Here is a 16,700-nt window from a genome sequence, read left to right as displayed (position 1 = left end):
ACTTCACAATTTCATTTTAAACCACACAATTATATCAATGTTAACTTCTTGGTTTTAATCATTGTACCACTGTTATGCAAGGCATGAACAGTAAGAAGCTGGGTAAAAAGTAAATGAGAACACTGTATTATTTTTGCAACTTTCCTATAGGTCTAAAATTATTTCAAAATAAAAAGTTAAAAAATCACAAAAGCTATGCTAAAAATATTAAAGTGTAAAATTTATAAATGCTTTACACAGCTGTCAATTATGGTATAATCAAAGCTCACTAGCTCACCAGAGCAGAAGTTCAACTTTAACTTAACAAATTAAACATTTTAAGACCAATTTAAAGTACTTGTGATCCAAACCGCTTTCGTGAGCTGACAAAGGCATATACCAGCTCACTAAAGTGTATCTGCCATGCACGATAAAAGGGAGAGCATGTCCCTCCAGCATTTCAGGGGAAACGTCACACGATCGACTGCTCTACTTACGGCTTACTACCATTTTACAAAGGATCTATCCATAAGGTGAGTTAAATGAGTTGTCCATGGTCACAGATAATAAAAGGTAGAGGCCAGTGTCTAGCCCAGACAATGACTGATCTCATCCAGTTCCTGACAAGACCGGCAGTCCAAAATAAGGCAGAAGTGCTGTCTATAGACAAATACTGCAAAATTCATTCACTGTTCACACACAGACCAAGTCTGTGATGTTGCCCTCACAGGTGTGGCATACTAACCAAAATAAGTGGTCACGGGGGCTGTTTCTATCGTGCTTTTTAATTTACCCCTTCCTTGTCTAATTTTAGGTTTTTCTAAGACTTTATACAGGATATGAAGAGGAAGCTAAAAGGTTGAAATAAACGATAGAGATTTACCAAGAAGTGGGAAGCACCAGTACGAGAAATGCTGATTCTACAAGCACCATCCAGAGGACACAGGAGCACATTTTAAAGCTGAACTAACCTTGATCTGAAACGCTGTTCTTCTACTTACTAGTAGTACAATCTTGAGCAGCGAAACTGATCTCCCCTGGAGAACCTAACAACACAGTGCTTGACTCACACATCTTAAATATACATAATTAGAAAAATGCTATTAGGAAACACAACAAATAACCCCAACTGGACATAGGCTGTGCAATGAAAAACAATGGACTAGTCAAACAACTATGCAGCTGCAAATACATTTCCATCACGGACTTATCATTCCTTACCTTGTGCAAATGCCGTACGTGATTTTCCAAAAAAATCTTAGTTTCTGTATAAAGTCTTTCTCCAAGGGGTTCAGGATAGGCCACACATAAAGCATAGATATCTCTAGTTAAACTGTTAAGGTTTTCATATTCACTGGACATATTGCTTTAAAACAAAAGAGATGTAATTCAAGTTTGGTGTTAAAAAATGAAAAATGAGGGGCTGGCCCCGTTGCCTAGTGGTTAAGTTGGGCATGCTCCACTTTGGCAGGCTCCACTTTAGCAGCCCAGGTTTGGTTCCCAAGGGTGAACCTACATCATACATCAGGCACCACGCTGTGGCACCATCCCACATACAAAATAGGAAGATTGGCACAGATGTCAGCTCAGGGTGAATCTTCCTCAGCAAAAAAATAAAAATAAAAATGAAAAATCATTATTTCATTCTTATCAGTTTAGGATTATATAGATACAGATACAAAATAAAGGATAAAATATATTACTATGCTTACTTTAAAAAGCACTATACAATTCATTCGTTTATTTAATCAACAAATACTTACTGAGAATATTTGATGGCACTGTAAGAAAAATGCTTCCTCTCAGAAAGGTTAAAATTCAGAGGGGGATTCTGGGAAATCAAGTTACCCAGAAACCTACAAGATAAGATTTATGTAAGAATGGACATAAGCATAAGAGCAACAAAGGGCTATGGACTATCACAAGAGGCAGACATCTCAAGCAATTCTGAGAAACAAAAGTTACAAAAATCACTCATTTGATACATTTTCCCACATCACAGTATTCATCAGAATATTCTAGGATCTACGTACTGTCCTTCAACATTCATTCTATTAGAAGAATTAGAGTATGAATAGTAACATCAATTAATCAATCAAGTTTTGGAACACCAATTCAGTACCTTGCTAGGTATCACAAATGGTAGAAATGCTGTAGCAGAGAGCTCTTAATCAGGAGTCAGAGGAAATGGGATCTGACTGAGACTGGACATTTACTAGCCCTTGATCTTACTGAAGTCTCTTAACCTCTCTGCACTGCCATTTCCTCACCTCTAAGAGAAGGACAGTAAACCCTCTCCTGACATCTCCACAGAATGCCTGTCAGACTCAAACAAGCTGATGTATGTTAAAGTACTCCATAAAGTGCATCACTGACTAAATGTGGAAGATAAAGCACACAGGAAGCAACCTGAGACCAGCCTAATTAGAGACGCAGACAAAAACTGACAATAAGGTTGATTATCTGGGATGGCGTCAAGTACCTATATTTAACATAAGGATCAGGAAATATTACAAAACGAAAATCTGTGCTTAAAAATATATACAGGTAGGATGCAGGTTCATCTTCCTCTGTATCCCCATAAAATTTCATATCTTCTTCTACAGAACTTATTTTTATGCAACAGAAATTATTTCTATCTCTGTCATCCTCTCTAGCCTGTTCTTAAACGTCCCTATATTCCCAGCCCACAGGCACCGTTCCTGACACCTAACAGGCACTCATTAAACAGCTGGTCATGGAAGAGAGGCAGGGACTCAATCTCACGTGCCCTGTCTAGTGGCCTAGCATCAGCACTCTGGGAAGAGCAGCAAGCAGCCCTCTCCACATGAGGCCACTGTCTGGGAGACTTCGGTCAGACATTCCCACGTTCCTTCTAAATCCTTTTGTTATTTACTTTCAATTATAATTAGTACTAATAAAATATTTTCATGTATATATGTCTATTTCTTCAATATGCTAGTGTATTAAATATAAACAAAAAATTTTCTTTATAGTTAAAAAACAAACATGGTGAAGCCAAAATATCATCCATATTGTGTAATATTACTGTGCCAGGTTTTTTGTAGGAAAAAACACAATAAAAAACAAACTATTACAATTATTTTAAATCAACTTAGATATAATAAAGAACCTTTATAAACTAGAAGATTATCTAAGTAAAATGGTATATAAGAACTATTTATGAACAATAATATATCAAAATATTAACCTATATTACAAAGAAAGTAGAAATCTGAATATACACCACCTAAGAAAGAAGAATTTAGAAATTTATCTGGACACAAATTCTATAGTGAATTGATAATGGTTTGGTGGAGGGCAGAGGGAGCCTTAAGGCATTAATAGAGAAGAAAGGTGCTTCAAAATAATGGATTATATGAGCTCCTGGATCCCACTTGGAGCCCACCCAGGTTTCAGCTATAAATTCCTTTTAAAAAAGTTCTAGTTCACTACATAATTTAAGCCTCTAAGAGTTTTGTCTGTTTTCCCACAGAGACTTACATTCAATCGCACTCATCACAAATGTACCCTAGCAAAATCAGACATAAGAGGGCAGTCAGGACTGAAGATGGTGGAAGTCAGGATGGTGGTAACTGCAGTAACTGAGGGGACAAGGGGTGCTTCTGGGATGCTAGGAGTGTTCTATTTACTGGACACATGGGTATGTGCACTTTGTGAAAATCCGTCTGTACATTCACGAGTCAGTATGTACATTATACTTAAATTTTATTTTTTAAAAAAGACTAAATGGAGGAGCCAGCTCCGTGGCATAGTGGTTAAGTTCAGCGTGCTCCATTCTGGCAGCCTGGGTTCATGGGTTTGGATCCTGGGTGCAGATCTAGACCACTTGTCAGCCATGCTGTGGTGGCAACCCACATATAAAGTGGAGGAAGATTGGCAGAGATGTTACCTCAGGGCTAATCTCCCTCAGCAAAAAAAAAAGAGGGAGATTGGCAACAGATGTTAGCTCAGGGCTAATCTTCCTCAGCAAAAGAAAAGACTAAACTAAGCTAGGATCTACATCAACGATCCTTTTTAGCAAAGGTGTGATGTATTTAACATCTTTAAGTTATGAATACCATCCTCCACAATTTTCATCCAACATGATGATGATATTTGCTCCACTTATTTTTTTCTTTAAGCCATACACACACTTATTTCTAGAATACACAACTTGACAGCAAAAAATTTAAATGATTCAATACCATAAATTCAGCATGATATGCTAATTATGTGCCCAAATGTTTTACATTACCAAAATCAGCATCTCAATATATCCACTGCACATACATGTAAACTAAATTGACTAGAAGGATTCACAGCACAGGACTGACCCTCTTCCTGCTTGGGGAACAAGGATCTGTGTTCGGGAGGCAATACAGGGAGATTTTCCCATTTCGTTCCACGCACAAGATTTATATACTGTCTTCCTCAGTGAGAACGGACTCATGTATTTTTTTTAATGGAGTCCACCTCAATGAATTTTTTAAATTAATATTTTAACTCACCATAGTTTGGGGTCTCAGTTAACCACTGTATATTTCATTCAACTGCCTAAAAGGTATTCCTAAATATGTCCTCTTTCTCTAACCTATTCAAATATCCAACCACCCTGGAAATGTTTAGGCCTTAGGAAGAGCAGCCAAGAAGAGCATTTTTCAAGATACTTTAAAAGACAGTAAATGGGAAATAACTGGAGATCAGATTTAGATTTTAAACACACTCTTTCCCAAATTCATCTTTTCCTTAAGTTACTCTTTAGGGAGCTGAAATAGAAAAATTCCCCTACTTATAAACTTTCCTCTTAAAAATTCTCAAAGGCAGAAACAAAACTCTTCCAGAGCAAAAGCTATGAATTATGTTACGACCAAAAGACAATGTTGGTCAGCAGCAAAATTATTTATTTTAGTTTATTTTCTCTATTAAAAGGCATTTCCTATACATGGGCTTAATTTTGAGTTTTAACACTATTAACTCTATTGTGTAGTGGTTCAAAAACAATGAGTTTTGCAATGGGAATAAAAGCAAAGATTATCTTAAAATTGAGAACAGTAAGACAATGACCAAAAAGGAATTTATGAACAATAAAAAACCAAAACAATAAAGAATAAAGATTTTTATTGAAATTTCCAAAGATCAAGAGGAAAATGCAACATGTAAAAAAATGAATCTATGAAATCTACTTGATGATTTCATAGATTCATTTTTTTACATGTTGCATTTTCCAGTAGTAAATAAGGATAAAAAATGATTAAAGGAAAAACTTTCAAGTGTATAGCAGAAAATGCACATCAACATCAAATATTCATCTGATTTAATTTGGAATAGAGTGAAACTGTTGCTGATGTACCAACCAGAGACGACTATAGATAAAACCTTTCTCAATCTGCACAATCTAAGAAAGAACGATGGGTTCTAAGTATAGATGCCAAGGTCACTAAGAAGTTCTCCTTCTATCACTTGTGAAGATCGTCAAGAATGGAGATCACTTGCCTCAACATTTTTCAATGTAGTAAAAATTAGTTTAGATTTGAAAAAGACGCCTGACAGAATATACATTAGAAATGAGGAGAGGAATATGCCTGGTTTTCAAGCCTGGTTTTCCTCGGCTGGAAAGAAATATATTCAGGGGAGGCAATCTTAAATCTCCCCTCCCTTAACCACGTTGGACTTATATGTGACCATTTGGAATCTAACTTGTACTTAAGTAGGAGAGCTTCCATATTACACTGCTGGGGCTTGGGAACTGTCCTAACAGCTACCAAAAGGCAGAAAACCATGAATAAAAGTAAATCAAAACAACCAAAGAACTCCAACCCAAATAGTAAATGTAGATCCCCAGTTGGCCTCTGTCTTGCCATAGGAAAGCCTCTGATATACATACATAAAGGGTGAATTCCAAACCTCCCTACAGACTGCATCAAAGCTGTCATAAAACTTTTGTTATGAAGCATCATTATTATAGTGGTAGGCAGAATTCTGAAAATGGCCTCCCAAGATTTCCCACCCTAATACCTGCGACTGCGAATATAAGATATTGAACCCAGGTTACTTTAATAGCAAAAGGGACTTTCCAGCTGCAACTATGATTACTAATCAGTTGACCCTAAAATAGGGAGATTATCCTGAGCTTTACTGGTGAGCCTAATCTAACTGCATGAGCCCTTTAAAAGCAGATCCCCCAGTCCCTGTCCCCTTGGCTACCTGCAGAAGAGGAAGTCTGAGTCAAAGCACAGAAAGACTTGACTTGCTGTTAGCTTTGAAGACAGAGGGGAGTCACATGCAAAACTGGAGAGAGTGATCACCAGTCACTGAGAGCAACTCTTAGCTCACAGTCAACAAGGAAATAGGGACCTCAGTCCTACAACTGCAAGGAACTGAATTCTGGCAATTAACAGGAATGAGCTTAGAAGAGGACCCTGAGCTCTAGATGAGAATGTAGCCAGCCAATTCTTTGATTTCAGCCTTGTGAGATCCTGAGCACAGAACCCAGCCACATCATAGGCTTCTAACCAACAGAACTTTAAGATGATAAAAGGGTGTTTCTTTAAGCCACTAAATTTGTGGTAATTGGTTATGCAGCAAAAGAAAATGCTGATATTTTCTATTTACATTACCTAACAACCAAAATGCCTTGCATACATACCTGGACCCAGTACATTTATGAGGAATGAGTGTTAAAAGCTCCACTCTCAAGACAATAAGAGAACTAGCCAAATATTGTTATTTGTTTCATCTGTGCAGAATGACATTTAGTTGACAGTAGCTATTCATTCACCAGATATTTGCTAGGTATCTATACGTACCAGGAGCTGGGAATATAGCAGTGAACAAAAAGACAGGAATCCCTGCCCTTATGGGGCTTATATTTAATTAAAATGTTTGCGGACAGGGGTTCAGTAAGTTTATAGTTACACCCGTTAAATACTTCAATTGGCAGATCAATACCAACTTCAAGAGTATGGAAGACTTTGGCATTTTTGCTCAAGCATTCTATCCTACAATATCAGTAAGTCATCTTACCACCTTTGGGTCACAATATTCTCACCTATAAAATGGAACTAATAACACATACTTTACGAGGTCATTCGTAACAAATTATGCACACACCCATATATATGTTGAAAGAAAAAATTATGACACAAAAGAATGTACAGTATGATTCCATTTACATAAAGTTCAAAACACCGAAGGAATTAACCAGTATTGTTTAGAGTTGTACACACATGCAGTTATACTATTTTTAGAAAAACAAGGCAACAACAGGTGTAAAAGCCAGGACAGTAGTGATGTCCAAGGGAAAGGAGCGAGTCTGTGACCTAGAGGGACATGTGGTAGGGGCTGGTGGATGCTGGCCGCGTTCTAGTTCTTAGCCTGTGTGGTGATTGTGCAGGAGTTTGCTTTGCAATTATTTGTTCAACTCTACACACACATCTCAGGAATTTTCCAAGTATGTATTATACTTCACAAACCCCCAAAAATGCCTTATAAAAGATCAAGTACTAATACATACGGTGGTACACAATTCTGGGGGGGTTTTTCTCATTTTCAAAATATTAAAGTTTTATGGCCTCTAAAATTTCTACCCAAGATATCCGAGAGTCAGAAGTCAACCTTATATTTTTGGGCAAAGTAACAAGGAAAAGAAGAGAATTTTACTTTAGACATTAGCAACAGAGCCCTTTATTTTCCAAAATAAAATTTAAAGTGAAAGATTCCATTCTTAAGTTTACTGTTTTTGCAGGTGTTTTTTATTTTAAGGGTAGGAGGAGAAAATTCACGATCAGGTCAAGAATAACTGGACCACATTAGATGGATCAAATAATAAACATCTTAGACATAATAGAGACTTAAGGGGCACTTTCCAGGGAAGTCAGCTGATTCAAAACCATTTACAAACCAACCAGTTTAACTGTATATTCTGCACAACAATAAAGAACATACTTAATTATTCTTATCTTTTTCTTTACCTTATGCTCATTTTCCCTTTTCTTGTAATCTTCTATAACCATCTCCTACTCTTCTCTCTCTGCTCATTATTTTAGTTAAAATAGCCTTAAAACTACCTAAGTACTTGCCGAGCCCAACTTCAGTAACACACAAGTAGCCCTGATCACTACTTAAATTTTTATCAAGATTTCTACCCAAAAACAATCCATGATGATCCACAGAAAAATTAAAGAAAGAAATTCAATAAGAAGTTCTTCAAAGGCAGAATCCATGTCAATTATCCTCTAGATATACTGGAAAGTACAGGGAATCAGATGTTAGAAATTTTGTATTCAAGTCTGTGCTCCCTGGATGATCCCGGGCAAGTTCCTTTACCTCTTAGCATTAGTTTCCTCATCTGTTACATAAAGACAATTGTATGTGCCCTACTGATCCTGATAGGTTTGTTTAAGGTACCAAATAACAGAAAAAATGAAAAAGATCTTTGCAAACTATGAAGCCTTCCAGATACATTACCATCGTTTTATGTATCTTCAGTGCCTAGAACACAGATAGCCTAACAAATGTTTCTTACTGACAACTGCAATCATAATGAATTAAATGGTTTCCTCTTGGTCTAAAAGAACTTCACTGTTCTTGCATCAACATTCAGCTTAATATTAACTGAGTTAGGCATTAAGAATAAAGTGAATCACTGTCTTACGAAATCCAAGATTTTCTAAAGAAAGCACACCACACATAATGAGGGCAGTCATCCTTTAGCCCCAGAAGATTGCTAGAGAGGGCAGTACAGAGCTCAAGAGAACTCTGAACCTCCACATTCATTCTGGACAGTATCTTCACATCTCCTCTTCCCTTTGCGGGAAAAGAATCTCTGGTTCCTACAGAGTCCATCTCATCCCCAAGGCCTCCTTCAGGGCCCTGGGCCACTGCCATGCCATTTAGACCCAGAGACCCAGGCCTCAACCCTACCCCTTTCCTCCCCCCCCGGATATGACATGTGGTATTTCCTGTAGTCAAAGACCGAGGCGGTTAAGGAGTCTGCCAGTATAGGGGTTCGAATATGCATACGCTGTCCCCATGGCCACACAGCCTTGGCCCCTGGCAGATAGTGGGCAGAGTTGGTGAGACTTTGCCCCAGCTACCTGTGGCTGAGGGTTCCTAGAGACCCCTGTAACCTCCCAAATACTAAAAAGCTAAAGTATTTTAATACTTTGGTTTTTTCCTTGGTGCCAGAGTTTATATCCTGGGTACTGGAACTGCACTGTGTTTTATGTATATGTGTAAAGTATACACATAAATATATACGTACTTTATATATATACACACATAACATAATGTATGTGTGTCTGTGGGGGGGGGGGTGCACCTTTTTCTTTTAAGAGATTGCTGTCTTGTAGGAATGCAGGACACCAGGTTTCATATTGTCCTAGGGAAATCACAGATGTGTATTTTCACACAAAACTCCTAATTCACAAAGGCAGACAATCCAATTAAAAAACACGTCTCCACCTCACAGTCAGTGAAGCTGCCATTCACTCTACCTAGAATGTTCTTCCCCAGGGATCTGTATGACACGATCCCTCACTTTGTACCCATCTCTGCTTGAACATCAGCATCCTCTGAGAGGCCTTCCTGCCCAGCTGGCTACAAGAGCCGCGTACATCTGTACTCCATTCTCCATGCCCACCCCTTATCTGCCCTGTGATTAGAAGCACTGGCATTACATTATTTTATATCTGTTTATTGTCTGTTTTCTTTAGTAGAATGAAGGGAAAGTCGTTTTTTTTGTTCACAACTGTATTCCCAAAACCCAAAGTAGTACCTGACACACACTAAGTGCACGATAACTATTTGTTGAGGGAAAGGTTATCAAACATTGCTGACTGCCACATACAGTGACAAACTTGGACATATAAACAATAATATGTTTGAAAATAGTCACTCTGGAATGTCCTTCCATTTATATAAGCTTAAACCTATTCTCACTTTTCAACAAGTTTATCAATTTTAGAACATTTATCAATGTTTACTGATACAGTTATCAACACAATTATCATTGTCAGTTTAAGAACATTTATCAATGCCACTAAAAGGATACGAGAAGCGATCGTTCCATGTTGCTCTTTCAACGTATTCCAACATGACAACAGCTTTGATTGTCGTTAAAAGTTTGTTCCATGTTTCATCAAAATCTACTACTCTTGGTTTCAAAGACATTGTGCAAGTTTAGTGCTGAAATCTGTTAATTAAAAAACAATAGTAACATTAGCATGAATTCTATAAGATTGATTATTTGGAGGCTGGCCCAGTGGCACAGCGGTTAAGTTTGTGCACTCCACTTCAGCAGCCAGGGGTCTGCCTATTCGAATCCAGGGGCAGACCTACACACCATTTATCAAGCCATGCTGTGGCAGGCGTCCCACAAAGTAGAGGAAGATGGGCATGGATGTTAGCTCACAGCCAACCTTCCTCAAAAAAAAAAAAAGATCGGTTATTTGTTTTTAAGGTACTACATAATTGAATAGCATGACAGACCCAAGGGGAGAGAACAGAACCTGGCACATAGTAAGAACACAATAAACATTGCTACTGTCTTCTCATAACTATCCAAATAAATCCATAGAATATTTACATCCATTACAAACTCTAGGAAATGTAAAGCTTTTCGTACAAATTATATATAATCAATGGTGTTGTTCCAAAGATTTAGAAGCCTCATTTAACGTGCTGAGGGAAAGAAGCTATGACTCAGGTAGCCAAAAGCCAGGTCCTATCACGAGAAATATGCAAGAGACACTTAATAAAAAGGTTCTGGCCCCAAAACCTTGTGGTTTGCTATCCTTAAACTGGGGAATGAGGTAGTAAGGGAATATGAGAAGACACAAGAAAATGAAAGGATTTATCTTCCTGGAGCATCAGTTTAGGTAAAAGATTATGGAGAAAATTTATATTTGTATTACAACAAACAATAAAATTAAAATTAAATTAAAACAAAAGATGAATTGTAGGGTAGAATGCAAAATGCACATAAACTTTTAAGATTAAGAAGATTAAAGATTTCAGGGGCTGGCCCAGTGGCGCAGCTGTTAAGTTCGCACATTCTGCTTCAGCGGCCCGGGGTTTGCCGGTTTGGATCCTGGGTGTGGACCTACACACCGCTAGTCAAGCCATGTTGTGGCAGGTGTCCCACATATAAAGTAGAGGAAGATGGGCACGGATGTTAGCTCAGTGCTAATCTTCCTCAAAAAAAGAAAGAAAGAAAGATCAGGTTGCAGCAGAGACCTTAGGGCTCCTTCTTCAGATTCTCAGGGCACCCAGTCCCGCTCCTCTAATGAGAAGCATGGAAGCCCCAGCTCAGGCGAACCTCACCAGCCTAGTAGTGAGCCAAAAGACTCCTTCTGCCTAGCAGAGAAGTTGTATTCTAGGAGTTAGCTGGTTTCTGGAACAGAAGGGGCCCAAGGTTAGAGAAACTCGGTTCAAGCTATATTTCAAATCCTTCTCAATACCACATCAGAAGAACAGAATTAAGAGAAACCTTTTACAGTTAGAAGCACAAGGGAACCCTTTTCTGGCACATGTTTTAACATCCTCCCCAAAGTTTTCCCTTATTCTTGGGACTGCGAAGCCCCAAGCCAGTCTGGAGCCAAGGCCTGCACAAGGAGCAAACACCCTTTCTCTGTCTCCCACTGGGGGAAAAAAGGGAGGAAACAACAGGGAGGAGGCAGAGAAAGAGAAAAGGGGACAAGGCGCCCCCAGCCCCACTGGAGGTGGCCCTAGGCCCTTCTTATATTCTGTCCTGGAAGAAAAGAACTCAAGAGGAGCCCAGGAATAGACCAAGGAAGAGAAAGAAAAGGAATCAGAGAGAAGCCAAACAAATATCCAAGAGGGTTTGCCACATTGAATCAGCACTCTTTCCTCAACACACCAGAGACTCCACCCCCAGACCTTAAACTTTCTGGACTGACTAGAATGGGCCAGCAGCAATTTCTCCATGAGAGAGACAGAGAGAGAGAGAGAGAGAGAGAGAGAGAGAGACAGAGACAGAGAGAGAGAGAGAGAGAGAGAAGGAGGGAGGGAGGGAGGGAGGGAGGGAGGGAGGGAGAGAGAGAGAGAGGGAGAGAGAGTGTGTGTTTGTGTGTGTGTGCGCTCGCGTGAGCAAGCGTGTGCGTGTGAAGGGTGGGGGTGGGGGGTGGGGGGAACCTAACACTCTAGCTTTGAATTGGGGAATTAACCTTAACTCCTTTTCACGCTTATTCACCACATTCTATCCAACTGTGTTACTGAATATTTCTGGGATCCATCCACTCCTGTGTAAACCTAGAAATGCTGTGCGATTAGGCCCTTCAACAGTTCTAATTTGTATTAATCTTACTTTCACCAAAGAAACAATAATAACTGTTAATATTTATATAGTACCTACTACGAGCCAAGCACAATTCTAAGTGATCTATATAAACTCCTTTAATTTTCCCAACAATCTGATTAGGTAGGTCCTAATTCTAGATAAGAAAACTGAGTCACAGGGTAATTAAGAAACTTGCTTAAGGTCACAGAGCTATTTAATGGTGGTGCACTGGAGCCCACGCTCTCAACCACTGTATACAACTATACGGCCTCACTAATATTTTTAGTGAACACTTAAATACTTGCCAGGCACTGTCCTAGGCTCTGAGGATACAGTGGTCAATAAACAAAGTTCTTGACCTTCAAGAGGGTTAGAATCTCAGATCTGGCACTCAAAGACAAAAACAACTTACCTAAACCAAAAAGTTGACCATGTCACTCTCAAAGCTGTTTGATGTTTCCCACTACACACAGCATTCAGTTTGGCTCATCTGCAACACGGCACACCAAGCGTCCATGATTTGACCTTAGACTAAAGCACACTCCAGCTTTCTCTTCTCATGGGATGCCCGTCCTTGACATCACAATCCAGTAACTTCTCTGTGTTTAGAGGTCACTGAACACAATAGGCTGACTCATACACCTGCCTTTACCCTTACTGTTTTCCCGACCTGCAATTCTTCTCTTTTCCTTCCTCCCCTTTCTTCCGTTCCCCTAACTCCTACTGACATTACAGCCTTGGCCCAGTACATCTGCTTTTTTAAGAAAATTTCCTGGGCCCACTTTAGCTAGGAAGGTGCCCCATCTTATGTATTACATGAGAACTCCATGCTTAACCTCTATCAGAGCATTTAACCATCCTGAACTGTGAGTAGCTGAGTGCTTCCTGTAGGAACTATTTTGTAACTCTATACCAAGAAGCTGGCAATGTTTCCGTCACGTTAGTTTCTTCCTCTTATGAAGATGAGATAATTATACGCATTGCTTATAAATTATTTTAATGGTTACAGAGACTGCCTTTTAGCTTTATTCCAGTTTTTACAGAATCAGATCGACACTGATTTCTCTGCTGAGACCAACAGATTTATGGCAGAATAGGTAAACATGCAATGATAATCCATGCTTAGACGGAGGGCAGACACAGAAGCCGAGGTGAGAAGCACCAGCCCAGTGAAACACTAACAAATCAACAGCAGAAAGCATGCTGACATCATCTGTTAAGTTCCGCTTGCCCAACAGAAAGCTCATGTGACTAAAAAACTTAAGCTCCCTCATTTTACTCAAACTGTTTAAATGATAATTTATTCATGGAGAATTTACGTAAGCATGTGAAAGAGAGAGGGCAAAGAAAGAAACAGGACCATAACCACTGCACTCTTCTTTACCTCCCCAGCTGAGACAACTGATAAAAACACATATGAGTCTTGTTCTTCATTCCTCTGCCCTACTAGGGACCACAATGTGTCCTATAGCTGATGTCCTGCCAGGACCACTTCCATCCCCATTCAGTTAGATTATGTCCCCTGAGTACCTGTAAGTTCAAATCCCACATTACTACAACCTCCTCTAGCTTTCTTCTGAGTTTCATTCGTGCAATGTCAGAGTTTTTAACACTTAAGCACAAAAGTACTGTGCCTAAGGCCTATAAAAGTTATGGGCCCTAAAAACAAATTATAGGTTCCAAATACAAAAAATAATAATAAATTGCAAAATAAAAATTCATACTCGATTACATTTCCAGATAATTATAATATCTGTAAAGTTTTCATTACATTTGAAAATGATTTGCAGATTAGATTTTCTCACAGTACTATTACTAAACACGTATGATTGTCAATAATAGTAAATTAAATAAATACAAAAGTGATTTATATAAACACACAGTTGCCATATGACCCAGCAATTCCACTCCTAGGTATATATGCAAGAGAAAACACAGCCACACAAAAACTTGAACACAAATGTTCACAAACAAAATGCAGTATATCCATACAATGGGTTATTATTCCACAATACAAGGGAATGAAGTCCCGAAAGATGCTACCATATAGATGAATCTTGAAAACATACTAAGCATATGAAGTTGGTCACAAAAGACCACATATTGTATAATTCCATTTACATGAAATATCCAGAATAGGCAAATCTGTAGAGACAGAGTATTTTAGTGGTTCTTAGGGCTAGGGGACTTGGGGGGAAATGGGAAGTGACTGCTAATTAGGAGATGAAAATGTACTAAATTGATTGTCATGAAGGTTGCGCAACCCTGTGAATGTACTAAAGACCAGTGACTTGTACACTTCAAGAGGGCACACTGAATGGCATGTGAAGTACATCTCAACAAAGCTGTCACACATTTAAAAAGTGAAATAATCCCATTAAAAGTTTTAAAGCAATTTAATGTGGAGAAGAGGGGAGAACAGGCACATTTACATGGCTGCAAATTCTGACATCTCAGTCTCCCTCTCACTTCCATGCTCTAGGCACCAGCTCCCATCACCAGAGGCAACAGGCATTATGTGTGTCTGGGGGTATTCCACACATATATATGGCTTGTTATTCCCTCTTTTTATATAAATGACTTACAGGTAGGGTCTTTTTTCATCTGTTTCACATAAATGGTATTATATTACTAACTTAACACTACATTCATTTAACAGTGTATTTGGGAAAGCATTCCATATTAACACATAAGGATTTGTTCAATCTTAACAGCATTTCATTGTTTGGCTGTATCTGAATTCATTCTACTATGTTAGATATGATATGTGATGAGTTCTCCAAAACTAAAGTACCTACTTTAATATCAATAATTTTAAGTTAAATGGTTTTTTTAAATGGATTAGTAAGGTATTTTTACACTGACATTAACAAAGATTTCTTCTAAAGGTTTTGATAACACAATTTAAGTTACAATTGCTATAAATACTTATTGATAACAGAAGGAAATTGCAATATTATCTTTAACTGACATTTATTAAATGTCTTCTGTATGCCTTCCACATTATACATACTATATATACAAGTAGTACTAACCCTCATTCTGCAAACCAGAGAAGTCCAGACTGTAGAAAACTACTGGATAATCAGATTTCTTTAATAAACTATGCACACACATAAGAGAGATAGAGGAGAAAAAGAGAGAGGAAGAGAGAGATACAGAGCAGGAATTGAACTAAAATAGACTAAAAAGGCACATTAATCTACCACAGTGTGATTGACCTTATTTGGATCTAGATATAAGCTCTTTTTACAAATGATATTTATGATACCCCTGGAAATTTGAACACTTATGGGATATTTGATAACCTTAAAGAATTAATTTTTATAATTTCTATAATAATTATAAAATGAGAGATTTTAAAAATGAGAGTCCCTATCTGTTAGAGACACATTCCAAAATATTTATGGATGTAATGAAATGCTATCTGACATTTGCTTTAAAATTAAACAGCTTACTTCTGAATTGATAATTGTTGAGAATGAGTGACAAGCACATGAGAGTTTATTATACTATCCATTTTTGGTATATGTTTGCAATTTTCCACAGTAAAAGTGTAAAAAAATATCCTCTCCATCATCATCATTAATAGTTTCATAAATATGGGAGGAATGGACATAAAGAAAATCAGAAAGCTTAAAAAAGAAAAAAAATAGTATTAATTTAAGAGATCTAACATTCAATTAATATGCATTCTAGAAAATTAGAATGAGAGGTAATTTATCAAAGAAAACAAAATCCCAGAACCGAAGAACATAAGTTCTCCAATAAAAAGGACCTAGTCAATACCCAGAATATTTGATTTCAAAAATAAATAAAAAGACACCTCTTTTTGACTTATCAAAACACTGGGAATAAAGAAAAGATTCCAAAAGCTTCCAGAAAAGAAAAACAGGTCACAACAGACTATAAATTGAAAAATCTTCAGATTTATCAATAGCAACACTGGAAGCTGGAAGGTAATATAAAGCAATGCCTTCAAAATTCTCAAGGAAAATGACCAATCACCTAGAATTCTCTATGAAGAGTGGTATCATATAATTTATTTCCCATATAGCCTTTTTACTCAGGAATCTACTAGAAGATGTCCTATATCAAGAAGGAATGGAACAAACCAAGAAAGACCTAGGATCCCAGAAACAGAGAGATCTAATCCAGGAGAGAGGAAAAGGAATTTTTCAGAACAGCAGCTCTGCAGATTTTAAAAACCTGTGCAGGGGCTGGGCCCGTGGCCAAGTGGTTAAGATTGCATGCTCTGCTTTGGCGGCACAGGGCTCCGTCAGTTCGAATTCTGGGGGCGGACATGGCACTGCTCATCAAGCCATGCTGAGGCGACATCCCACATGCCACAACTAGAAGGACCCCCAACTAAAAATACACAACTATGTACCAGGGGGCTTTGGGAGAAAAAGGAAAAATA

General features: G+C 38.1%; 1 protein-coding gene across 6 annotated transcripts in view; it reads right to left on the bottom strand.

Annotated features, from left to right (window-relative positions):
- The window catches only part of CUL2 (cullin 2), a 97,353-nt gene that overhangs the window by 63,028 nt on the left and 17,625 nt on the right, over positions 1–16,700 (bottom strand). For 5 of the 6 annotated variants that reach the window (XM_070601635.1, XM_070601638.1, XM_070601634.1 and 2 more), the window contains 2 exons: positions 10,034–10,174; positions 1,201–1,303 (listed from right to left, as the gene is read on the bottom strand). In XM_070601635.1, coding sequence (XP_070457736.1) covers positions 1,201–1,303; positions 10,034–10,152 — 222 coding nt within the window. In that variant the 5' untranslated portion in view covers positions 10,153–10,174. Of the gene's footprint in view, positions 1–1,200; positions 1,346–1,742; positions 1,836–8,307; positions 8,367–10,033; positions 10,175–16,700 lie in introns of those variants that run through there. The other variant, XM_070601639.1, reaches the window with a different exon arrangement.

This window comes from Equus przewalskii, chromosome 30, assembly GCF_037783145.1.
Source record: "Equus przewalskii isolate Varuska chromosome 30, EquPr2, whole genome shotgun sequence".
NCBI classification, from domain to species: domain Eukaryota; kingdom Metazoa; phylum Chordata; class Mammalia; order Perissodactyla; family Equidae; genus Equus; species Equus przewalskii.
Note: the sequence above shows the minus strand (reverse complement) of the source record. Positions and strands in the feature narration are given on the sequence as shown.